This window comes from Scardinius erythrophthalmus, assembly GCF_964197995.2.
Source record: "Scardinius erythrophthalmus genome assembly, chromosome: 11".
NCBI classification, from domain to species: Eukaryota; Metazoa; Chordata; class Actinopteri; order Cypriniformes; family Leuciscidae; genus Scardinius; species Scardinius erythrophthalmus.
Genome location: NC_138231.1, coordinates 38,238,932 through 38,266,472, shown reverse-complemented (window position 1 = coordinate 38,266,472; position 27,541 = coordinate 38,238,932). Strand labels below are relative to the sequence as shown.

General features: G+C 40.4%; 1 protein-coding gene across 1 annotated transcript; it reads left to right on the top strand.

Moving 5' to 3' along the window:
* Nucleotides 1-27,130, top strand: syndig1l (synapse differentiation inducing 1-like). Its single transcript, XM_081378564.1, has 3 exons — nt 1-590; nt 17,246-17,383; nt 23,499-27,130. The coding sequence occupies exons 1-3, from the start codon at nt 114-116 to the stop codon at nt 23,655-23,657; spliced, it is 774 nt and encodes a 257-aa protein (XP_081234690.1). The 5' UTR covers nt 1-113; the 3' UTR covers nt 23,658-27,130.
* Nucleotides 27,131-27,541: the final 411 nt, after the last annotated feature.

Sequence of the window (27,541 nt, the reverse complement as noted above, 5' to 3'; positions counted from 1 at the left end):
GCCTATTGAACACATTAGCACCTGTCACATCTGTCCAGGCAAGGTCATCTCTCCTTCCCTTCATTCTCCATCCGGCTGTTAAACACAGAGTCCCGGCACTCTGCTCTTCAACAATGGAGAGCCTAAGTGAGCTTCAGAACCCTCTTCTAGATAAAAACAGCAAGCATATGGTTATGGCCGACTATGGTTATGGTGGTGACTTCCACAGCAACCAGTATCAGGAGAACATTATAAACTACTTTGTGACTGGTGGAGGAGGTGGAGGAGGAGGTGGCGGCGGAGGTGGGGTTGCGGTCACAGGAGGAAACGGCAAGGCTAAAGCCCAGCTATTGGACGCCACCTCGCTTCACCTGGCGGTGGAGGCCTTTTACAAGCCTAACTTCATCCTTTACAAGGACGACGTAGGCAGCAAGGGCAAGGATTACAAAAACGAGTGCTGCGAGACCACCTTCATGGAGAAGAAAGACAAGGACGTAGCGGTGGAGACCCCCAGTACGGAGGACCCGCAGGCTAAACTGCTGGACGAAAACGAGGTGAAAATCCAGACTGTGTCTTATGAGGTGGAGGAAGAGGAATATGTTGAATATGAGGTAAGTTTGCATTTTAAAAGTTTCTTTGAAGACGCTGAGCCGAACTCATGTGTTTTTTTATGGCTGGATTAATTCATCAGGTCCATTGACAGGTGGCCTTAAAACATCGCAGCTCAAGGGAATACCAGTTCCCTTCTCTCAGGGAGCACCAGTTTCTAGTTATAGCCTACACTACAATATAAGACCCTTTTTGGAAAGGCTTCACATTTCAAAAAGCTGTCCTCCAAAGGTTTAATTTTCTATTTGGAGGTTGAAATTGCTGTAAAACATCACTTTATGCTCCAGCAACATCTGCTGGCTCTACTGGATCATGTGTGACAACTACCACTTCAATTTCTCAGCAGATAGGCAAGGGCTAATGAGAGGGGCTGGGCAATGATCAGTGCTGCTGATAGGATGTAATGGTGCTGGATGGGGGTCCGTCACCCTTGAAGCTCAGTGAGAGGAATACATATTCTGGTCATGTCCAGGATTCTGAGCCTTTCAGCGTCTCACAATGGATGTAGCTCCATGCTGGGCAGCACCGGTACTCACTGCGGTTGTCTGATGATATTAAAGACGTTCTCTGCGTGTGGGGCTCTGGACCTCTGCGGCCCATATGGTGTGATCTGTCTTCATGATATGTTCTCTGCATATAATGTGAACAGAACCAAACTGAATGACTAAAAAAAAAAAAATACAATATTAAAAACAAAAATCCATTGTTTTTAAATGCTACAACTATAGACATTGCAACAATACAGAATGAAAAATGGATCTCTATTAGAGTTTATAAAACAAAATAGAATAAATGAGCATGCACAGTTAAATATAAAGTATCAACTGATGCCAGTAAATTCTCTGCAAAATTATACAGATTTTCTGGGACTGAGTTATGTCAAGTGAAAGTCATTACAGTGAGCATGTGTGAAATCAGAACGATGTGAATGGCTAATGATTCATCTGGTTCACACAGTCTTTATATCTGATAATAGGATATTCATGAGCATCCTTTGAGAGATATTTCTACAGTGCATTAGTAACATCCCTGTGACATTGAGGCTTGTGTTTCTCATTTGTATTCTATAGCTTTAAGATCCCTCTGTTCTTCCTCTGTGGCAATGATAAAGTGAACGCGGGAGCTTGCCTCTAGAGACACCCCTGTTGTTCCCATTCTTGTTCTTTATTCTGAGTGTTGTGAAATATATTTTGTGTGTAACAGAAAAGTGTGAACTGTGCCTTCCCACTCTTGGAGAGTGCACACATCTATCAGAGCTTCTCGCTTGAAGGGGGATTGACGGCAGATCTTGGTTAGCCAACATCCTCTAGTAGAAAAGAGCCACTAATGGTCCTAGTGTTTTTGTTTGCAAGTCACAAGATATCATGAAAGCAGTATTTGATGGCTTTAAAGCCATTTTAGTTCCTTCTCAGATTGAATCGTCTGTTAGAAAGAATGCGCAAAGGATAAATTATCCAGAAAGGATTAAAAAAAGAAATTGTTGGATCGCCTTTAATGGCAAAGTGCCTAAATGTCTTAATTGAGATTTTAAGAGATTCTCATCAGTGGATAATAACTTAAGAATCCTCAATGAGCCTCCTTTAAATGAAAAGATGATGACAATGATTATGTTGATAGAGATTGTCATGTTCATTATCCCTGTTGGTTGATAAGCTGAACTTAAATGGTATAGGAATCTTTATCTAAATGTAATCTTTTAGAAATCTCAAAATGAATATCCATTTTTTAGAAATTATACACATACATTTCATACATTTTCGCACAATGTGTTTTGAATATGTAATATTGCCCATAACATGAAAATAATTGTCAGCTTATCAGTGTTGGACAGAATTTTAATATTGGTTTTTATATTGGCTTTAATTGCATACTAAGCCACATGCTGAGACTAATGGAATGCTGTGATGAAAAATGTCACTCACATATAATAGAAATACAGATACTCCAATATTAAACTTCTGTCTGTCTGATACTGGCCAATATTTATTTAAATTTAAAGGATGAACTGATAAATGACACTAAAACTCAAATTAAACAAGTGAATTTAGGCATCACAACATTATAATGTACAGTATGAAAATAATAGTATGATAAATAATTTTATAATAATGGATATTTATATTAGATATGCTAAAGAATACATTTAACAGTGTTCTTAACTTTAAGTGAGCATTAGATGACAGCAATCTAAATATAAAAATAGGCAAAATGAGCATGAACAATGAAATGTCCAATAAAAACAGCCATACCAATAATTGAAAAAAAAAAACCTCAGCCGATAACTAATATTACACCAATATATTGTGCATCCCTAGTGAGGAAATACCTTATTTTATAATTATTTGTACCATTAAAAGGTATGTGCATCTGTGGATTTATTTCCATCATTGGGTCTTTTTATTTCAATTTAGTATATGTTTTCAATATGATCAATTGTAGATGGCCTAAAACTGGAGTGCTCTTGATGACTGGAAATCTGTACCGTTGAAAATTATAGTCAATAATGTAATTTTTCTTTCGCCACCCATTTGATAACATCTGCCATCACACACCATCTGTGTTACTGTGCAGTCAAATAAATAATTTTCTTCCAGCTGTTAGTGCATTATATATGGGCAAAGTTTTCAGAGAATGTCCATATGTCCAATTGAACAAACTTATAAAACATCCAATAAATAGTTTCTCTCTCAAATTCGAGAACATTTAATTTCCGAGAGCTGTTTACCACCAAGTGCCACAAGGACAAATTTCTGTCAGTTGTGGAGATGTTTAAATTGAATTTACTAGGCATAGAAAACTTGTACTTGGATGATTGACTGCAAAAAAGAAAAGAAAAAAAGAAAAAGCAGAAAAGGCACTGGGTTTTTTCTGTGTACAGTTGTATACTGTCAAACTGTCTTAATTTCTCTCTTTCTCCCTTGCTAACGAACTCTCACAGCTGAAATGTGGCTTCACAATATGTCCTTTATGACAGAAAGAAAGACGAACAAGTTCTTCAACCACTAATCATATTCCGCTGAAGCTGTGATGCACCTGCACTTTCTTTCCAGCATGCCGGATGCCAGTCTTAAGATGAATTTCTCAGCGCCATGCCAAAACATCAGCCATCGTTTTATATAAAGCTCCTAAAAGACACACGATAAAGCACAGTTCAGGGAGCAAAAAATTCCTTGCTAAATTCATTTCAAAAACATAATGCAAATATAACTTTGTGATTTCGAGACTTAGCTGGGTATCAGCTAAAAAAATCTAAAATAAGAATTCTAAATTAAAATACTGCTATCAGTTATTTTTATTCTACAAAACAATTTCATCATATAATATATTTAATAATTTACCAAAAGCATCAAAAATGTAAGATCACAGCTGGATTATAGAGGCTGCATCTGACACAACATATTTTGATTTACTGAAGCCAACATGTTTCGCTATGTGGGAAAAAAAATCTGATCATCATTAAAATCTGGTTTTACTGGTTCTACTAATGTTTTTCCTCTGCCAAGCGCAACCATTACATTGAATGTTGTTTTTCTTATGCTGCTCTTTAGCCTGAATAAAAAGCTCTGGCACCAGGCAATTAATTAGTCTTTAAATTATTAAGACCCACAGAACTCTGTCAACACTAACCCATTCTTAATCTCATTACTGCTACATTGTGGGCGAGAGGGTACGCCGAGTTCCCAGGTGATCAAAGGCTATTTACACAGATTGAAGATAAATGAGCTTGCTGTGTATTCCACAGAAAATCAATTTATCATAACTGCTGATGGATAGGTAAGCAAGAGTAAACATCGCAAAATGTATTACTGTACTAATGTATCTTAGTTAGGAGGTTGCAGATATCAATTACAAGAGTTTATCCCAAGCTTCAATATCAAATCGAGCCCAAGTACCCATAAATTACTAATACAGCCTTGAGCTTTAAAAAAAAATATTCTTTTAGCCTCTGTCAACAAGCATTTGCCACCAAACATCAGGTAAAACAGCCGATTCTGGAAACAGAAAAGTAACGCATTTGAAAATATAGTTTGGGAAAAATATGGTACAGAATTTCTATTCTTTTCACTAATATCATGCACACATGTCATCCTGATTATTTGCTCAGTGATTGAGAATCCCATTGTGGTCCTTGAACACGAGTCATGCCAGATGCAAGTGTGGTCCTGGGGTCTATAAATCAGCCGGGCTTATTAACAGCTCAGTAAGTCAGTGTTTTTTATTTGTCTGGCGTGCGCGAGACGTTAATCAAAACCCCTGATGAATTATATCCTCATGACCCATGCCTGAAATGCTGCCAGCACCTGGCAGGACACAAATTAACTACTCTCTGCCATGAGACTACCGCTTATAATCTCTGAACAGTCCCATTAAAAACGTATGCGGCTGTTTTCAGCAACGCCATGACACCTGCCGGGACAATGACATCTCTGATGCAGTTACTTGCCCCTTTGTAGGAATATGATTGCCTTGGAGTGCTTTTCACCTGACAGCTCTTTTATTCCATGACCCCCACCACCACCATCCATCAGTTTACTGGTTGCTGTTTGATCGCCTCATTCGCTTTCCATCCTCAACATCAAATTCCATTACAGACTGCTCAAAGTCAGAACGATGTGGAGGGAGACTGCGGCAAAGGAAGAATTCATAAATCCTATGTTTGTCCAAGTTGAAATGCATCTCGGAATAAAACCCCACAAGTTGCGTTTAGCTTCATGAAGGGACAAAAACAAAGCCTGCGCTACTTTCAGTTTAGTCTTGCGGCGAAAAGTCAGGCAGTCTTGAGGGAAAGACTGCCTGAACTCAGAAAACAAAACTGAATATATTGCTTTGTTCATGGTTATCTAGTTTATTTGAAATGAAATGCCTCAAACTAAATTATGATGCTACTAGTCTATACAACAAATACAACAGTTTTTTATTCATCAAATGCACCCATTATACAAACCCGCTACCTCCTTGTTTAATAATTAGCCAGCGCATAATAGCCACAAACAATTATCTAAATTCAAGGAGTTTAGAAAAATGGAGATAAGTAGCTAAATTGCCAAATTTGAAAGAATGTAATTTTATAAAAATACACTTTAAAAAAGAAGAAGAAATTATTACTTTTGAGCTAGGATCCACTAAATTGATAAAAATTGATTGTAAAGACATTTATAAATGACATTACCCGCCAACCTGCCAAATGCAGGTGGATTTCAGCAGTGGCATGTAACGCAGTCCCCCCTACTAGCCACTTTGGCTGAATTTGGTTGAATTTTATATATAGTAAAAAAAAATTTTTCTAAATGTAGTCTTTTAAAAAGGCATCTGAAAAGTGCAATGTAGAGTGTCATAAATATAGATTTTTCGATATATATCGTTTTCCGTTAAATAGATGCACGAGACCAGCTGCGTTTTTTGCTCTCTTATCTCTTAAACAGCAAGTTGACACACAAACCCGCCTCCCCTAACTCATTTGCATATCATTTTACTCATTCCCACAGATTGTGTGTGGACATAAAGTGCGCACATAAAACTGACTCTTGGTACTGAATTGAGTTCTTTTTCACTGTTTATTGCACTTAAACAGTCAAATACATACAACAATGTCAAAATGCTGCTGGCAGATTATTCACATACAGCTTAGATCAGTAATAACATAATGCAAAAATGTCATGCCTTTCAGAATAAATGTGGAGATGATGAGATTGTTTTTGGGTTATCTGTTTTTATTCCATTTTTTGGACTGTTCAATGCATTAGGCATTTGAATCCATGCAGGATATTGGCGGAAAGATGTTTGTTTTTGGCTCATCTGTTTTTATTCCATTTTTTGGACAGTTCAATGCATTTGGCATTTGAATCCATGCAGGATATTGGCGGAAAGATGTTTGTACATTTTCTGTTGCATTATGCTTCTACGTCATTTTTAAACAAGTTGGGGGGAAAAATAAGGTGCTGTCGTTTCGAATTTGTTGCTTTACAAGTTAAAAAAGTATGAAAATTCATGCGATTGCCATTGGATTCGCCAGGTTGTACAGTCATGTACCACTACTTCTGTACAATATTCAGGAATACAGATTCATTCATCAGTCATCAGATCCATCTGCCCTAAATTAGTTTTAGCTATACTAACTTTTTTTATTGGTGACAAATTAAAGTCACTAAGACTATTCACTAACTACCCCAATTCAGTTTAATTCGCAAAAACACCTAAATCTGATAAAACAGTGCTGCAACTTATTCAAATTTAGTCACTATTAGGGATGCAAAGATCAACAATAATTATTTTTATTTATTAAGACCGATACTCTCAAATTGGGCAATATCCGTACTATTTTGTGTAAAAATTGTAATAAAAAACACAATAATAAAATCAATAATTTTAACTGCTATAAGTTCATTATGATGACAAAGGGGGCATGCACAATTAAATATTCATCATCTAAAATCTTTTTTATAAATTACTACTTTTTTGGTTACACTATTTCGATGGTCCACTTTAGACACTTTACTAACTGCAAGTATCTTTGTAACTACATGTCAACTAACACTCAGAGTAATCTGTAGTAGACTGTAAGTTTAGGGTTAGGGTTAGGGTTCGGGTTAGTATAAATAAGTTTATGTAGTTGCAAAGTTACTTTAGTCAGTACTAGGGGTGGGAATCTCGACGTATCTCACGATTTGATTCGGGGCACATGCCTCCTCAGGTTTTTGAGCGAAATGGATTTTGATTACAGATTCCAAAAGACCAAAAAATAATACTATTTTTTACATTTGATAGGATCACACCGGTGATTAGAACATTAGTGCATCACATGATCAGCTGCTAAATTCAAATATGTGTTCACGCTTTGGCTGGCGCTGAGTAAGAGATGGAAGTGCTCACTTGTCATGTATCAGAACTAGGGCTGTGAAACGATTAATTGCGATTAATCGCATCCAAAATAAAAGTTTGTGTTAACATAACGCGTGTGTGCTGTGTATAATTATTTAGTATGTATAAATACACATGCATATATACTGTATTTAAGAAATATTTGCATGTATATACTGTATAAATATTTATATATATAATTAATGTTATATAAATGTAAATATTTTATATAAAAAATAACAAATGTTTCTTAAATATATATATATGCATGTCTATGTATTTATATATCCAAATAATTATACACAGTACACACACATATATATATTATGCAAACACAAAGTTTTATTTTGGATGCGATTAATCGCAATCAATCATTTCACAGCCCTAATCAGAACTAATCAGTGTTCTCTTACGAGAGTCCTCTCGTACTGCGTTTTATCAAAACGCTACGGGAAAAGTCTCTTTTCACGAAACACTGAAGCAAAAAATTATCCTTTAATTTTCATATATGTAAAACGCGTTGCGGCAGCAGCAGTCAGCTATGGCGAGACGGCTTGCTCGCTCATTGGCTGCTCTGCGGCAACTGCTTAAGCCTATCGAGCGAGGCCTGAGATGACATCAGGCCAATGAGGGCGCTTCGCGCCCTCCTCGCCACTTCCCGCCGAAACGGGCGTGGCTTACCTCTATAAAAGGAGCTCGAGAAGGCTGATTCACTTGATTTTAATCTCTTTAGCGAAGCGCACGCATCGCTGGATCACGGAAGCAAGCGTCGTTCGAAGCAAGCACTTCAGCGGGACGAGCCCTCGAAGCCGCTGGCCAACGCCGCCTTCTACAGCCGTACCTGCTGCGCTTTCCGACGCCTATATCCTTTATTGCTATATTGCTCTGTTTTCTGTGTGTGTGTGTGTGTGTTCGCTGCAACACTCACCCCTAAAAGAGCTGCGTCTTTTTCAAGACGCCTTCTCATGCAGCGCTAGCGCTCGCTGACGGCGAAACACCCTCACTCCGAGCCAATTGCCTACGGTGACTCTGAGGACTCGCCAGGCATCCTTCCGAGGCTGCCCTTCCTGGAAGCGGACGGCGGGATTAGTTTTTCTTTACGTTACAAGAAAAGCTACCCTACCTCCGCACGCGTCATTCACCGGCGAAGGAGAAAAGAGTGTTCTCAGTCCCACCGTTGGTCGGTCTCACCTCTTTTCTCTCATATTTCTCAGTTCCCTGTTCGGCGACTGGAAATATTATTGCAGCAAGTGAGTCTGTTATAGCACGCTTGCCTGCCAGCAAACGCCGAAGAATACATGTTGACGCCGCCTTTGCCGCCAATGCTTCACTCTGTCAGTCCCCTGAAGGCGACTGCAGAGATGCATTTTGCAGCCAGCGAGCGCGTAGTACCCGCTTGCCTGCAACCGAACACCGTTTCTACGGTTCCCGTGCGTCACTGGCGAAAGGAGAATGGAGTGTTTTCAGCCCCGCTGAAAGTGGGCGATATCCACTCTTCTCACATTAAAAGCCTATATCCCCCTGTGGCTCAGTGGCGGAATTATAGGTTTTCCGCATGGGAGACCGGAGTTCAAATCCCGGTCTAGCGGCATATATTTTTATGCCGCCAATGCTTCGCTCTGTCAGTCCCCTGAAGGCGACTTCGGAGATGCATTTTGCAGCCAGCGAGCGCGTAGTACCCGCTTGCCTGCAACCGAACGCCGTTTCTACGGTTCCTGTGCGTCACTGGCGAAAGGAGAATGGAGTGTTTTCAGCCCCGCTGAAACCGGGCGATATCCACCCTTCTCACATTCTGGCATATTTCAGGCGTCTGAAAATGTTAGTATTGCATGTCGTGCTTACTCGCATGCCTGCAAGCAAACGCCAGTGTGTACTCGTGTATAATACTCGCGCTGATTTTGTCTATGTATCTTCACTGTGGTCCAGTGGTAGATTATTAGACTCTCGCGCGGGGGATCCGAGTTCGAATCCCGGGTCTGCCGGCAGAAAATATTTATGCCGCCGAATGCAAATCACTCTGTTTGTTCCCCGAGAGGCAACTGCAGACGTGTTTGTTTTTGCAGCCCACGAGCGAAGTCCCGGCCACGGCCGATGATGCTATATGTGTACAGAAGATGCCCACTGCTTGTGCCCATCCCTGCACATTAGCACAGCCCTTCACACAGGGCCCGCGCTCATATATTCAACTCGGGTCGATCACGCACACAACATAGTGAACGTGCCCACTGCCTAGTGCCCACAAACACTATGTTCTGCATGCCTTGTGGTTTCTGTAAAGACGAAACCTGTGTGCATTCACACTGCTCAGGCAGACAGTGCACTCATTGCAGTAATTGTGCCCGCTCTCCCGCGCCCACACTTACTAACGGCCATTATATGTCCTACGGGACTCGCCCAGCCCTCCCTTGCTCGGTTAAACACCGCAGCGGGGTCGAGCGCAGGCATTCTGCCCGGCCACGGCCGATGGTGCTATAAATGTAGTCTCGATGCCCACTCCTCAGTGCCCATCACTACACATAAGCAAAGCCCTACACTTAGGGCTCGCGCACATAAAATCGACTCAGGTCGATTGCGCTTCCAACATAGTGAGAGTGCCCGCTTCCCAGTGCCCACGAACACTATGTCTAACAGATCACAGGCTCTCTGTAAAAACGAGACCTGTGAGCGCGCGCTCTGCTCAGGCAGACACCGCGCCCAAAGCAGTAAATGTGCCCGCTCCCAGCCCACATCTACTCGCTCACATGAGTCCTATGAGACTTTCTCAGTCCTCCCTCACTCAGCTAAGCACTGTAGTAAGGTCGAGGACGAGCGTTCCGCCCGCTGTATTAAGCGCGCCCCCCGCCTCAAATGCCACAGGCATAACGCCTATGTTTTTATCCCCCGAAGCGCCTCTGTCGCACGGCGAACAGAGCGCGCTCCGTATCCAGCCCCTAGCCAGCCATGCAGAAGCATGGGCAGCGCTTCCAGGGGTTTCGGACTGGGTGCTAGGCATTATAAAGAGAGGCTTCTCGCTACAGTTTTGTCGACGCCCTCCCCGCTTCATAGCGCGCGTCGAAACTACGGTTTCGTTGGAAGTAGCACACCTACTTCGAGCCGAAATATCTGATAAGCAAAGGGGCGATAGAGCGCGTTCCCCCAGCTCTAAGCGAAGGGGGGCTATACAGCAGATACTTTCTAGTCCCCAAAAAGGACGGCGGTATCAGACCCATACTGGATCTAAGACGGCTGAACAGAGTATTAGTGAAACGCAGTTTCAAAATGCTCACAACCAGCAAAATTCTCGCGCATGTTCGCCGAGAAGACTGGTTCATGTCGATAGATCTGAAGGACGCGTATTTTCAAATACAGATAGCGTCACATCACAGGCGATACTTGAGATTCGCCTTCGAGGGTCAAACATACCAGTATACAGTGCTGAACTATTTGGACGACTGGTTGATCCTAGCTCAATCACGATCACAGCTCGTGGAGCACAGAACCATTTTACTCGATCACCTCGAGAATCTTGGTATCACAGTCAACTGGACAAAGAGTTCATTGAACCCCAGTCAAACGATTTTGTTTCTGGGCGTCGTTCTGGATTCACAGTCTATGACAGCGCGGCTGTCACCAGAGCGCGTGTTGCTCATTCAGCACGCGGCGAGATCTTTCCGCCGCGGCGCTTTCACCCCGCTCAGGAAGTTTCAAAGGATGCTGGGTCTCATGGCCTCAGCATCGTCAGTTCTCCGGCTGGGCTTGCTCCGCATGCGCCCGCTGCAGTTCTGGTTGAAAGCGCGGGTACCGCGCAGAGCGTGGGCGACCGGTCGATTACGCCTCAAGGTCGGTCAGAGCTGTGTTTCAGCCCTGGCGCCTTGGATGGCGGACGACGGGTACCGATCAGGTGTAAGCCTGGGGACTTCCTCGAGAGTGAGGATGGTGTCGACAGACGCATCCACCTCGGGATGGGGAGCGCTGATTGAGGGCAGACCGTTCTTCGGCCTGTGGTCGGAACGAGAAAAGCTCCAACACATAAACTGCCTAGAAATGCTGGCAGTGCACAACGCAATGACGCGTTTTTGTCCCCACATCAAGGACGAACACGTCATAGTCCGTTCGGACAACATGGCTGTGGTGTCCTACATAAATCGCCAGGGCGGTCTGAAATCCATATCCCTGTACAGGCTGGCGAAACGCCTCCTATTATGGGCTCAGCACAACTTACGCTCGCTGAGAGCAGTGCATGTACCTGGGCTTCAGAATGTGGGCCCAGACAGACTGTCCAGGAACAATGTTCCCCCGGGCGAATGGTCTCTACACCCACAAACAGTCCGGCTGTTGTGGGAGAGATTCGGCAGAGCGGAGGTGGACCTTTTCGCGTCCCACGAAAACGCGCACTGCCCCGCGTTCTTTTCAAAGACCGACAGCGCGCTGTCCCGAAGGTGGCCGCGCTGCCCGTTATACGCTTTTCCCCCCGTCTCCCTCCTGCCACAGGTGTTGGAACGGGTCAGGAAAACAAAATGCCCAGTGCTGCTTGTAGCTCCGTTCTGGGAGAACCAGACATGGTTCCCAGTTCTGATGCAGTTGGCAGATATCGCTCCATGGCCACTGCCGTTGAGGAGAGATCTCCTCTCGCAGGCCGGGGGCTCGATTTGGCACCCACACCCGGAACTGTGGTCCCCTCATGTGTGGGCGCTCAACGGATACCCGTTGGTCTCGCAGAGGGAGTCGTGAATACCATCACTCAGGCTAGAGCGCCGTCGACTCGGCGGCTTTATGCTTCGAAGTGGTCGGTTTTCTCCGGGTGGTGTACAGCTCGGAGCCTTTCACCCCTCGAATGTGAGGTAACGGAGGTTCTCTCTTTCCTACAAGAGCTGTTGGATGAGGGCAGATCCCCTTCCACGCTCAAAGTGTATGTGGCGGCTATTTCAGCGTTCTCTGGTTCAACGCTGGGTCAGTCGCTGGGAAGGAATGATTTAGTCATCCGCTTCCTCAGGGGAGCTAGGAGACTGAATCCACCCAGACCTCCTTCAGTCCTTATGTGGGACCTTTCTACGGTCCTGGCGGCCATGAAAGGTGCCCCTTTCGAGCCTATCCAGTCTATTAGCCTCAAACATTTGTCTTTCAAAACGGTGTTTTTGATGGCTCTCGCTTCAGTGAAGCGCATAGGCGACCTGCACGCGCTCTCTGTGAGCCCGGCGTGCTTGGAGTTTGGTCCTAATGACTCTAAAGTCATACTCAAACCTAAGCACGGCTATGTGCCGAAATCCCTCAACACGCCTTTTCGGGCTCAGGTCATTTCCCTGGCTGCCCTGCCGGCATCGAGTGAGGAAGGGGACTCGAGTTTTCTTTGCCCTGTTAGGGCTTTAAGAGCTTATATGTCCCGCTCTGCTGTCTTCAGACAGACAGAGCAGCTCTTTGTCTCGTTTAGCGGACGTTCCAAAGGAATGGCTGTTTCGAAACAAAGTCTATCCAGATGGATAGTTGACGCCATAGCGCTGGCTTATACTGCCAAGGGCATTCCATGCCCGTTGGGAGTCAGAGCGCACTCTACGAGAAGCGTTGCTTCTTCGTGGGCTTGGTCCAGCGGGATTTCCCTACAGGATATATGTACGGCGGCGGGCTGGGCCTCGCCGTCTACATTTATCAGGTTTTATAACCTAGAGGTTCCCGCCTTACAGGCTAAGCTTTTGTCGGTGTAATCTGTTCAGCCGTCTAGTCAGACCGCTGAAACCCATGCGCAATGCGCTACCGACTATCTTGGGCAGAACTGTGTAAGACCCACATTTTCCACATTAGTTCAGGTTCCCTACCCTGTCTATGTGATGTTATACTTGCGTCTGTGGACAGGTCTATTCTACGACGCTACAGTATAGGGAATTAAGGCTCCCACCCTTATTCCCTGACTCTGTGTGAGTCAATCTGGTGATTATGCACTGTATGCCTGAAATAGCTTCTGGTGATCAGTGTTTTTATCCCAGCACGCACGGCGTTTTGCAAGGGGTTCCCGTAGCGTTTTGATAAAACGCAGTACGAGAGGACTCTCGTAAGAGAACGTACTCGGTTACTAACGTAACCTCGGTTCTCTCTAGAAGAGGGAACGAGTACTGCGTTCTCTGCCGTGCGTACGGTTCACTCTGGTTCGCTTCGGCGATCAAAATCAAGTGAATCAGCCTTCTCGAGCTCCTTTTATAGAGGTAAGCCACGCCCGTTTCGGCGGGAAGTGGCGAGGAGGGCGCGAAGCGCCCTCATTGGCCTGATGTCATCTCAGGCCTCGCTCGATAGGCTTAAGCAGTTGCCGCAGAGCAGCCAATGAGCGAGCAAGCCGTCTCGCCATAGCTGACTGCTGCTGCCGCAACGCGTTTTACATATATGAAAATTAAAGGATAATTTTTTGCTTCAGTGTTTCGTGAAAAGAGACTTTTCCCGTAGCGTTTTGATAAAACGCAGTACTCGTTCCCTCTTCTAGAGAGAACCGAGGTTACGTTAGTAACCGAGTACGTTTTCAACCATATAATGTTTACTTTATGTTTCTGACATTTAACCATAATGTTATGTTGTGGGTCAATTTGACCCATTTAGATTTTTGAGTTTGAGTTGGGTTTTTTGTTGACATTTTGTGACTTTCTCATTTAAAGTCATGAACATGCATGCAAAGACAAAGTTTCAACTTGCTGATGTATTTTGACATGTACATGCATACTTTCTATTACATTTGTGATGTTCGTGGGCTGATGTGTTGTGAATTTTGCATACAAACTTTTTTATACAATCTTGATGTTCATGGGTCAATTTGACCCATATAGGAAGCTATTCAAAGGCAACTGTACAGACCCAAAATAGAAATATTTCTTTGTTGTATGTCAGGGCTCTTCAACTCTAGTCCTGAAGCACCAGTGTCTTGCTGAGTTTAGCAACTTTTTATTTTAAAAGTTTGTGAAAACAAAACTGATTAACCTGTTAACTGTCAGTCCCACTTTTTGAGCATAGACCTGAAAAATGCATTTCCTATTTAATTTGTTATAAATCTTGAACACTTTGGAGCACAGAGTTAAGTTTGGTGTCTTTTTAAAGGGGACACTTTGCAAATTATTATACAAGTAAAAAAAAGTTGTGAAGTGAAATTTAAGTTTATGAAAACTTAAAATATATAAAAACATAATTTTTATGTATATTTTACATATATTTTACTAAACATTTTCGACTCTAAAAATACAAGAAAATCAAAACCAAACATCTGAACAAGTTATGTGCCAAATTTTAGGTTGATATCTAAAAATGTTTACTTTCAGTAAGATTTTTGTGTATGCAGTACCAAGCTTTTCCACTAGATGTTATCCAGGCTCCGCTGGTGACAATATAAGGACACACCCATTTAAGGAACACCAATGTTCTGTAGGCTATTATGGTGAGCAATCTAAACCACATATTTCCATAATTTTCATAATATTTATAAAGTAGACGGTGGTTTGGGCAGTAATGTTAATATTTTATTTGAATTTAACCTCTGAAACCCAGACATACAGAAAAAAAATAGGGCGTGCTTTATAGTTCGGCACTGCATAACAAATGGAGAATATTTTGCTATCCATCTATTGCTTTGTCGTATCTTTAAAAAAATCAGTCACCAAATATGAAAACTAGAGTCTGAAAGCTTTCAAATGATATATAGTTCAAGCACTCAGCTTTCAAACGTCCCACATGTGTGGGGGAGGGGCCGTCTTAAAAATAGTCGTTATATATTTTTTTATTAATCCTAAATTCAGATTTTTATCCTTTGCAATGTGTGAAAAGTATTGATACTGAAAGTTGATTGTTTGCACCTGATTCTTTTTTTTTTTTTTTTCATAGTGTGATTTCTGGAAAATTGTACGGAATTGAATCCAAATGGCCTCCATTTGACCCACTCCAACAAGATAGTATTTAGAATTCGAACATAACATGAGGGTTACATTTACAAACATAGTACTAGAAAAAAAAAAAAAAAAAAACATTTATAGATTGTAAAATACACACTGACATCTATGGAAGCAGTAATAATAATCCCTAAACTTGTTTTATTTATTTATATTTATATTTATATTTATATTTATATTTATATTATATTATATATATATATATATATATATATATCAGATACACATTGTGTAGTTAACTATACATTTTATTCTATTCTTTTCCAAGTTCACCGGCCACTTACTTTTATGTCTTTCTGGAGAAATGGATGAATTTACATGTTATAAATCAGACAACTCTGATTCTCTGAATTGCAGCGGCACCCATCGCCTGTTAAAGATAAACATGATCATTATAAAGATATTTACAGACAAAATACATTTACTTGCACGTATTTGTGAATCAGATTACCAAAAAAAATGTAATTAATCCAATACATCAGTCATACAGCGTGGTTTGTCACGTGACAAGCATGACGCATTGTCATGGAAATAAAAATGTGCCCCCTGAAAAATAGTGCATGACGCCCCTGAACAATATAAACACAATATTAATGAATACAGATGAAAAACAACAAATAATAGTCTCCAAAAATCAACCGATATAGTCATAATATATTGTGCATAGTCACTATCATTTATTTAATGCTGCAGAGAGCGTATCCTCCAAAACCTATAGCACTCATTTCTGTCATCACTGATTTTGCGTGCGCATTTGCACAATTACGCAATAATGCCACTAGCCTTGCAAAGTGAAGCGGGTGTGAAAACTATGCATACAAATGATGCCATCAACTGCCTCAGTTCATTTGTAAGTGTTTCAGTTTAAAGCACTAAACTGCTAGTCCACAGCACACAGCAGAATGGCTAACAAACACCCAATCAAATTATTTATATCCTCTTATGTAACGTCAAGGTGTTCAGATATAAGCAATGAGAAAGAGTGTAGGTGTGACGATTCGTTATATGGACTGAAATTTGCCATGTTTCTTTAGCATTAACGACAAGGTAAACTGTATTTTGGTTTTTGCCAAGAGATGTACTTCACCATATAGCAGAAACATGACAATATCCATGTGCACAAGCCACTTCACCCCCCTCCTTACAGAGAAATCCAATCTAACATCTCATGTTATTTTATAGAGAGGTAGGCTTATTATTTGCACAGATAAAATCCCGGTGACAGAACTATCCTTCACCACTGATGATTGCAGCTTATTGCCGGGAATCAGTACAGAAATATTTTCCTAACAGCTTTCCTCTTGGCACACTCTACAGGCGGAGTTATTTTTAGTAACTCAAGTGAATCACTGGAATCAAAGGAGAGAACTGACAAACAATGGAAAATTCACAAATTGTTGTAGAAATGCTGCACAGATTCAGTAAAAGTTGTTATTATAAGCCCTATGAACAGTATGTGATGCTTAATGTTAATTATCACAGAAAATCATTTTGACTTGGCCATCCCCAAAAAATAATATATATATATTTTATATAATGGATTATTACTTATTATATATTTAGTTTTTCATAATTTTTGGGTTTGGGGCCTGTTTTTCTTTTTTCTCCAGAAATTAATATTTTTTTATTCAGCAAGGACGCATTAAAGTGATTAAAAAGGACAGTAAAGACTTTTACATTCTTGCAAAAACTATATATTTCAAATAAATGCTGTCTTTTGAACCTTCTTTTCATCAAAGAATCATGTGACATTGAAGACTGCAGTAATTTACATTTTAAAATATATTCAAATACTAATATTTCTCAATATTACTTAAAGTCTCTGTATTATAATTTATAATTGTATTTAAATACATCACCTGTAAACAAACTGCAGTGATTTTAATGAATCTTCTCTCTCCCTATAGACAGATTGCTCCAGTGACAGTGAGAGCGAGGACAACTTTATCGTCATCCCTCCTCGTGATCACCTAGGCCTCGCTATCTTCTCCATGCTCTGTTGCTTCTGGCCTCTGGGCATTGCTGCTTTCTACTTTTCTCAGGGGGTAAGTGCAGAGCCCACCAACCAAATCCAGAGCCTAACCATTAAGCCTGCTAAAAATCTGCTACGACACGAGAAAGAAGAGATGAATTCTTCAACACTTTTTCATCCCTGCCCTCCAAACAAGCCTGTAGTCTCCTGAGAGAAAAGTGTTTGTGATCTCTATCAGCTCCCTCTAATAATACAGAACAGCTTCATTATAAAACCCATCATACGCGCAAACAGCTCTGCTTGCGTGACTGCAAAAATGACCAGGCACTCCTCTAATATAAATGGTGTAAACATGAATGCACTGATCAGATGGGGTGTGACGACCATGATGATGTGCCATGATTTCAGCTCCAATTTCTCATCCAGCACAGAGCACATCAATTTTTCTACCTCAGAATGAGGCTTTTTATTCTTATCTATAGTTAAGTTTGTGGCAGGCACGGGCAGAGTGAATTATTTTGTCAGGAGCTAAGTGAATTCTCCCAGAGTAATTATGATGATGGTGTTGTTGTTCAGAAAAGGTTCTCCAGAATGCAACTTCAGTGTGTGTGTGTGTGTGTGTGTGTGTGTGTGTGTGTGTGTGTGTGTGTGTGTGTGTGTGTGTGTGTGTGTGTGTGTGTGTGTGTGTGTGTGTGTGTGTGTGTGAGAGAGGATGGAAATGAGATCTAGTGAAAATGCGAATGTTTTTGCCCTGTCTCCTGGCTGGGAATATTCCTCGGAGAACATCCTGAATGGATTTTCTCACCTTCCCCGCGGCATAGGGTTGAATGTTCATGAGAAGTGACGCCAACCATTTGCCTCAGACTCCTTCCTCTCAGCTTCCACCTCTGTCTTACTCTTACTTATACCTAATTAAGCACTTTGGATTATCAATATTATCAATATTAGTTCCTACACAGGCCATGACACATACAGAGCCCATGGATATAGAGTTGGGCGATATGACAATATTTTTCAGCGGTCAGGGCTCCAGACTGCGACCAAATGGTCGCATTTTGCGACCAAAATTTGAGAGTGTGCGACTGAATTTTACACCCAGTCGCACATGTGCGACCAGTAATTTATTTTTTTATTTTTTCACGTTAAACGTGGAAGGGGCGCGTCAATGAATCTGGAATGTGTGGCAGGCCAATGAGTGTGAGAAGAAAAGGGAATGGCCACTGTAACTGGCTAATGTGTGGAGGGGGAGGGTCCTAGAGATAATCGAGCGCGCGTAAACGTCCGTGGGAAGGAGACGGAGACAAATATCCATGTCACGGACAGACAAAGTCGGATGATGATGATTCAGAGTCAGAGGTTTGTAAGGTGATAAAGGCCTGAACCCACTATTTTCGGGAAGACTGGCTACGAGAATTCAGCTGGTTGGGGTACTGTAAGGAGATGAACTCCATGAGCTACGAATGTGGCAGTCGCTACCCCAGAACTGCGGGGAAAACGAAGTTTGCAGACAGTGCAGGCACTTCGCAGTTTAAACACTCAATCTCAGCCTCAAGCATAGAGTATGCCGTGACATGTTAATAAATAAAAACAAAATGAAAGTGGAAAAAACTGCGCTATTCAGCACTCATTCTGCTTCACAGACCGTTTAATAGTTCGAACCAATAATAGACAGCGCAGAGCTTCTCTCGCCAGTCGCGGGCCGATCGCGATCACGCGAAACAGTTACATCGTGGAGATCCCGTGAAGAAATCCATTGAGTTTGCGACAGAATTAATAACATTGCTGCGAGATCCAGTGAGAAACATTCAGATTTGACGCAGAATTATCTGTTATAAACCATATCAGATCAAACAGCGCTGACGTGGAAACCAGGAGAAACATGTGCAATGCGCGAACAAGTTATAGAAGGCTTTAGGTCCACAGATCAGCAACATTCACCTTGGATTTACTGTAGTAACACTAACTGTAACTATGGTATACTGTGGTTATAACAGTAGCCTACACATATTTTTCCAGCACTTCAAAACTATATTATCATATTTAAATGTTATTTTTAATGTGTTGACCAAAACATTTTTTGTTCATCCTTTAAAGATTGTACCTATTTATAAAACTAAAAGTTTCAAGAAGTAGGAAAACTCACACTTATTTAAAAAAAAAAAGATAAAGATTAAATTACTATTGTAAACATAGCTGCAGAGGACGCTTACTGGCTATTTTCACTCCCTAATATCTATTTTGTCACTCATTTTGCTTTTGAATTAATATTAAGACATTATGAATGATAATAATTAAAGTTAACTTTATCTATACACCTCAAATTAAGCTCAGTGCTTTGTCATCCCACAGTGCTACCAAATACTTTCTGTAGAACTTAGTGCCGCTGCCCTCAAATGTTAGTCTGGTGCCCTGTGAACTTAAAATAAAACTGCACATTGTAATTTCTGTACGTTAAGGCTATTTATTATCAAAGCATTTGTCAGTAATACAGTTATTTTGGGGGAAAATGTGAATAATTGCATTGCAAGGTGATTTAAGGTGTGCCCCTAAATTTTCTGCTTGCGCTCCTAAAATTTTAAGTCAGGGGCTACAGCGCTCCTAATAAAAAAAGTTAGTCTGGAGCCCTGGCGGTATTATTTTTTTCGCTCTAAAATGACTGAAAGGGGATCCATCATTTTGTAGGTACTACTTTACAATCAAAGTACTTTACAATCTAATTTACAATCATAGTTCAAATTAATCAGTTTTTCACATTTAATAATTTTAATTTAAAATCATCAATATAACAATTACATAGAAATAAAAGCAATATTTACATACAGTTTGTTGTCCAAGTGCATTTTTGAATGAGGAAACAAACATAACTATTAATCAATTAATTAAAACAGTTTGATTGCAACAAGTGAATTTAGGCATCACAATCACATTATAATTTACAGTATGAAAAATGGATATTTTAGATGTGCTTACATTTAAGTGTTATTAAATTATTCGTTTATGTAATTACATAATAGAGGTGTAAAGTGTACCTGACAATCATATTTAAGTACAGATACCTTACAGCGAAAATGTCTTATAGGATCTGATTTTAACAGTACTTAAGTATTTTACTCACACTAAATGTAGGCTCAAAGATGTACAAGTCCTCAACACCTAAGGGAGACATGCCAGTGAAAAACAAGAAACAGTTGATTTGTGCAATCACGTTTATTTTCTTAATAATTTTCTTAAGTCGAATTAAAACACCTCAATGCTGCAATCGACAGAACAACCTCTTTGACATCTACAGACACTCAAGTTTCAGTTAAGCTCAAGTGCTCAAAAATGATGCAAGTAAACGAATATCCTTCAAAAAGGTCTAATGTTAACTATAATTAAAGCCTAAAAAGAAAATTCCACGTGTGGTTTCGGTAACTTACAGCGACGGAGATATGAGCTGTGTGTCATCTGAAGGTTTTAGATCAGTCACTGTTCTCCACAGGAGCTTCTCCCGTCAGTTTTGTGTTCTACGTGCAACTCAAATGCTCAACTCTCCACCCAGACATAAAAGCTGCAGTCAATTTATAAAGATTTGACGAAGATTTGATGATTTTGAGTCCCGGCTCGATTGGACTATTGCCGTGTCAAACGTGATAAGACTTCTCAGTTTTATGGACGTCTCCATCTTTGATATTACTTTGGTTACTGTCGCTTTGGTTACTGGTAACTTAAGAGAATAAGATCATTTTAAAATACTGGCTTGACTCCCGTTGCACGTTTATACAGACAGTATTTGAGACGCTGCTTTAAGTTGCTGTTTGAACGGGACATTTCAAGACTCACACCTGTAAGTAAATGCGGTTGTCAATCCCAAAAATCCCAAATGTCTTGAAATCCTTAGAGGCATCTCTATCGTTTTGTTGCTGGAGTAATCCTGTGTTTGTGTCTGTCTCGTATTTACTTCTACATTACATGCGCAAATCGGTGGGCGGGCTAAAGAGGCTATGATGTAGAAGTAGGCGTTGATCTTCTTCTGCAGAAGCTGTCTTTTATCACACTATTACGTAATAATGTGACACAATCCGAAATGAGTTGTCTTTTTGAGCTTGGTTCCAATAAAAGTTGTTTTTGGACTAATGAAGATGTTTTGAGTTCTGAAACTTACAGGATATTTTTATACAATGACCTCTTAAATGTCAAAAGATCAAGGAAAATGTAATTTCTCAATTCATGACCCCTTTAATATATCTCCCAGCCTTACAGGAAAGGTTTGTATAAGATGATGTCTTTAAATTTAAAGAAAAGAAAACGTTAACATGGCAACTCAGCTGGTGCACGAGCACTGGTGTGTCCAAGGAACACATTATTGACTGTCACAAAGCGTTGGAGTGAAAATCAATAGTGTTTTCCCTGGACAACCGGGTTGGATGCAGTGACAAAGAGAGCAAGACACCTCCCACAGTGACAGCCATGTGTGACTGGCAACTCTTTCCACTTTCTCATGAGGATACTAAAATAGACACCAGATTCTGAGGGGTCATGAGACAATCACAAAAAGCGATTGTTCAAAGTATGTTTGCTTGCTTACATATAGCGAACACCACGCTGTGGGAAAATAGAATGTTGTGCATAATTGTGTCGGTTTAGTTATATGCACGTTCTACAAAAATCCCCTCCCGTTAAATTCATCCAGCCCTTGAGCCATGTTCTTGGTAAATGAGCATCATAGTAGGACTTAATTATTCATTTGAACTAGGAAATGGATTGATTACACATGGGGCTCCATAGGGCTTGCTATTAAAGAAATTAAAGCAGTGCGACGTTCCCTTTTTCAGTCTAATAGCTCTCAGCACAGCGTACTTCCAGCATGGGGTTGTATGGAAAGTGAAACATTAGATAGGGCCATTCATTGCCATTTCAAGTCACATGTCATTTTTTTAAAACGCTCAGGGGATAATAGTATAAGATTGGGTGTTTTACTCCATCAAGCAACTGTGTTGTTATTTGTTTGAGAGAATGTCGAGAGAACAACTGCTGAAAATGTATTTTCTTCTGATCTCTGCTTCACATTTGGCTCATCCCTCCTGACAATGGCCATTATAACAATAAAGAAACAATGCAAGAAGTTAGTTGCTGACAAACAGAACATCTGTGCAATGCTGGCTATCTCTGTTGCATCACTGATCGTGACTGAAATCTCAAATGTGTTTTTAGGAAGGTTTACAAGGTAAAACCAATAGGGACAAAGCGAGTTACAATTATATACAGTATATAGATAAAACTTTATAACTGACTGCTCACAATTCATGCATAAAAAAATAGATTTTTTTTCATAAATTAGTATTATTTAAATGCTAATTTTTAAAAGATTTGATACACAATTTTGCAACAAAACAAAAATAGAGAAAAATGTATGAATGGCGATTAAGGCTAAACAATAAAGGTCTTTTTTAGCCTTTCTTAGATTAGTTAAAAGGGTGATTATTTTTTCAGTGGCAGTTTGCATTTCAGCATGGCATTAATCATTAAATTTAGACTATAAACGTCTTTACGCTAAAAAGGCAATACAGAATCTGAATCAGTGTACCGAGAAGTGGTGCATTTACACGGACAGCACAGTGTATCACATATTTAAACGCTGACAATTGACTTTCATGGACAAATATTAAGACAAAAAACTAATTTAATTCTTTCTTTCGTCAACAAAGACTAACCTAAAGATGGAACAACATAACCTTAAATGTCTTTAGTCGTCCTTTGTTTCCTGTCAGATAAACTTGACTTTTTATGTCCTTCGTTTTTTATGTGAATTTTTTCTCAAATGTGAATTATTTTTTAAGGATCTACGGACACCCTGCCTCCTGAATGTGTCCAGAATTTTATTTTCTGTTCTAGATGCATTCAGCACATCAAATGTGGCCTTCCACATTTCCACCTAAAAGGAATTTTTGAATTTTTTATACATTTAAAAAGGTACCATTCTTTGTGACACTGCCCTGCAAAGTGGGTCGAATGGATTTTTAAAATGTCATGTGACTAAGCGTAAGATGTCTTGCCCATGTGCGTTAGAACACATCTAATATTCCATTGAGCCCTCAGCATCATCAAGGAAGCACTATATAGTTCAAAGCAATTTATCCTTGAATGGAAAACAGGTCAATGTGTCCTTTGATCTTGATCTTTCTCACCATTCCCTTTCTTTGTTCCAGACCAGCAAAGCTGTGACTAAGGGAGACTTCCCATTGGCAAGCATTGCATCTAGACGAGCCTTGTTCTTGGCCGCTCTCTCCATCACCATTGGGACGGGGGTCTACGTGGGCGTGGTGGTGGCCCTCATCGCGTATCTGTCCAAACCAGGCCACATTTAGCACGGTCAGGAGAGGACTACAGAACTCCACGAAACTACACAGCCACCTCTGAACGTCTTTTTTCTAAATGTCTCATTCGCATCCCTCCCCGTGGACCGCCTGTCCGCCCAAATCAGAGAAAGGGATGAACCAGAAAAGGATGAACCAGAAGAACTGGGGACTTTCTCACCTCAGTCATAATATATAAATGTAAGTGTCACACCACACTGGATAAAACTTAACTAAGTCTGAGAGCAGTTCAGGTGAAGAATATAAACTACAGACAAATACGCAATCCAATTAACCGAACCCAAAGGGAAGCTATTCCAAAGGACACACGTAAGGATCAAAAGGACCAAGAGCCCTTGGATTTGTTTTTCCCTTTATAACTGTGCTTCGTTCGGAACCTGAAAGAGAAGTCAAGCTGCTGTCCGTTTCTCTCTCGTTACTTGCGTAGTCTGGTAAACCCTGTATGTGTGTGTGGCCCAATTAAACCAGCAGCACTGCTGAATACACCAACTGCAGTCTGTGAGCTCTGTTAAAAAGGATAGAATGCTGTCCACCCTATTAAGGAAAAATAACACAGCTTTGTATGTTATAAGCAAATGTGGAGCTCATGAACCTAAATGCTTTTGATCACGATACAGAACTACAGGACAAGAAATAGCTATCAAAGACATTTCACCTCTAAGAACTGAAATTCATCTGTGAAATTCAGCTTATACACAACCTCTATGTAGTTCCCACTTCTTTAGGGCTCTATGCTTTGTGTTGTAAATTTTCTCTTTTGTTTTGTCCAAAGTCCAAATCTTCATTTTGACTCAACGAAGGCTGCAAGGTTTATGTGGACGCAGAAGATAGCAAGTAAACACCAATGGAAAACAAGGAAAACAAGCGTTCATTTTATATCGTTAATAATTTGCTTGACTTTAACAGATTGTCTTTAACACCAAGATGTCTGAATATAAATGAAACAACTGTACACGTGGATAATATGGTGGTCTGTCCTCGTATTCCCCAAATGCATCACTTAATGTCTCATATGATTGGAAAAACTGAAGGCAGATGGTAAAAAAATTACAATATACTTTCCTCAAATCCTAAGACGGATGTTTGAACAAAAAGGCAGGCTTTGTTTTCAGGTGAAAGGGCCTCAGATTGAATCGATTAATAATGTATTGGATGTCTGTAAGCTCACAAGCATGAGAACGAACACAGGGGATGTTGAGTTAAAGGTCGACTGGTCCATTTCAACAACAATGGAGCCTGAATCTGATGTAGGGATAACTCGGAGTCAGTATTTTAACATTTCTGTTCATGCGTACCTTCTGTAAAATTGCAGTTCCGAAAACAATACAACTATATACCAAATAGCTTTATACTAGAGTAACCTCGTAACTCCAGTGGATCCTCACTGTCGGCAAAACCTCATACAGTATATATTATATATCTCCACCAGCCTCAATCGTGAATGAAGTGCTGCATACATTTTGGAGACCGTCTCTGCTTGTTTCTGTTGAACACAAAAGAAGATATTTTGAAGAATGTTGGTAACCAAACAGTTGATGGACACTATTGACTTACATAGTATTTTTTTTTTCATACTATGGAAGTCAATGGGGTCCATCAACTGTTTAGTTACTAGCATTCTTCAAAATATCTTCTTTTGTGTTCAGCACAAGAAAGAAATTCATACAGGTTCGGAACAACTTGAGGGTGAGTAATAATGACATAATTTTTGGGTGAATTATCTCTTTAGGATTGTTCATATGACAAACCTTCTTTCATCGTAAATCATCATTCACAACTTCTTTAAGTTAGGATAACCTTCAACCTCCATTAGACAAGGCAACCTCATGAACATGATACAATCAGACAACATCAAGCGTCATTTTACTAATATGCTCTTGAGAAAATTCTTAAAGCACATTCTAATAAACTTCTTAAGAACCTTTCTTCTTAAGTAGATTTTCATGAGTCCTGTCCCAAAACATAATAGCTGACATGATGGTACCTACAGGTTGCAGATGCTTTTTGAATTCTGGAGAAAGTAATTCACAGGGACTTAAAGGTGTGTGGAGAACTGTTCATTGTGAAAAAAGCACAATGGTAAAGGTCATGCTTTATGTCTTTATGTTAAAGAGTGAGTACATATTGTGGAAGTACTGAGCTACATTAAGGAACAAGTTTGACTTGGAGTTCTGTTGTGAAGAAGCCTGGAGTTACGCAGTATTGTTATTGTTATTATACTGATGAATTATATGAATGTGTAAAAAGTGTTACCAGATACAAATAATTGAAAATACATGATCTCAAATAAAAGTCAAGAGATTAGGGTTTTTTTTAATATCCAGGAGGATAAGTTTCTATTGGTTTGGTGCTTTTGTCAAGGTTAGCAGATTTACTCATTGCCAGCACTGTAATTGGAAAGACAACGTTTGTGAGAATGAATTCACTGAATCACCAAGCTTTTATTAGACAAGAATGAGCTCAAATGAAAAACGAGGGTATGGATGAAGATTTTACAGTTAATTCACTGTTCATATCTGTGCCGTAAGAACTAATTACCCTTAATGTTTAGTATATGGCACCAAAATGAGATTTCACTCTGCAATTAAGCGCCTGATAATTAAAATGAATTTGCATACCAGTCATACCAGAACATTTGTAGGTTTTTTATGCAAACACACCACCCTACATTCACATACTTGAAGTAGTATGTAGCAGAATGCACAACAGGGAAGAATGATGCTTGGATGGCTAAACACAAACGTCTGCTGTTTTCTCAGAGCCTATGATGCACAGCACACACTCAAGACCCTGCTGGTTTTGTTGCGGTCTTCGGGAAATGCATTTTCACTGCAACCCCCAGAGCGTTGAAAGCCAACATGGGACACTTGCAGTCTCTTAGCGCAGGTCATGCATTAGTCATACCTGACATTTACGGTTCACAATTAGCTTCCCATAATGGCTTTTTCTGAGAAAGTGTCTAGTCTCCAGAGCATAGCTGGAAATAGCAAAACAGAATTGTTTTTACAAATAACACTCTATGCTACTTTGCAGCCACTGAAGCTTGACCAAGCAAACCTTTGCTATTTTGAAGTGGGGAAAAAAAAAATAGCAAAAACTAAAATCGGTTGTAATGCAAATGGATTTCATTTCAGTCAAGGTCTCAAGCCGTTCACGTTTTTCCTCATGTGTTTGCGTCATTAATTTCTAAATGAACAGTGTCAGTGTCTGCCCTCCCTTGATTATGTATCAGCCTGGTCCTCGTGCCTCCGCCCCCCCCAACCATTTGCATTTCCATAGTGACTAGTCGTTTTCTGACATTCATTTTATGCCAGTGCTCGCAGTGTTTTGCTGTTAGTGTTTTGTTAATATTGTGATACTTGAGTTTTTCTCATTCATGATTAGAATGTGCTTGTAAGACAGTGACGATGTAAATACTGCAAATGAAAGACAAGAAAAGCGATATAAAATAAATAATTTGAGACAAAAATGATCTTGTATCTATTATTGCAAATGCTGGATGTGTTTTTGCCTCTTGTGAAATTTTGATACACTGTGGTCCTTATGTGTGAATCTTTCTTGTCAGGAACAAAACACTAGTCAGACTAAACAGATGGATGAGTCATATTTCAGCATAGCAGTGGAGGGTGGGTGTATGGAGGTGTAAGTATGGAGCTTCACCCCCCCCCCCCCACCCCACCCCACCGCAAGTTGGTTTGATATGCATTACTGTATTTGCTTAAATGCATTGGTAATGATTGTATAGAGACCAGGAAGCCAGTCTGACAAATACAAAAGGTTTGTTTTCTGAATCACTTGTGGTTTTGTAGGCAATACAGCAACATTCATTTACAAAGTTGGATGAATTGATTATTAAATGAATCGTCCGCCTCAAG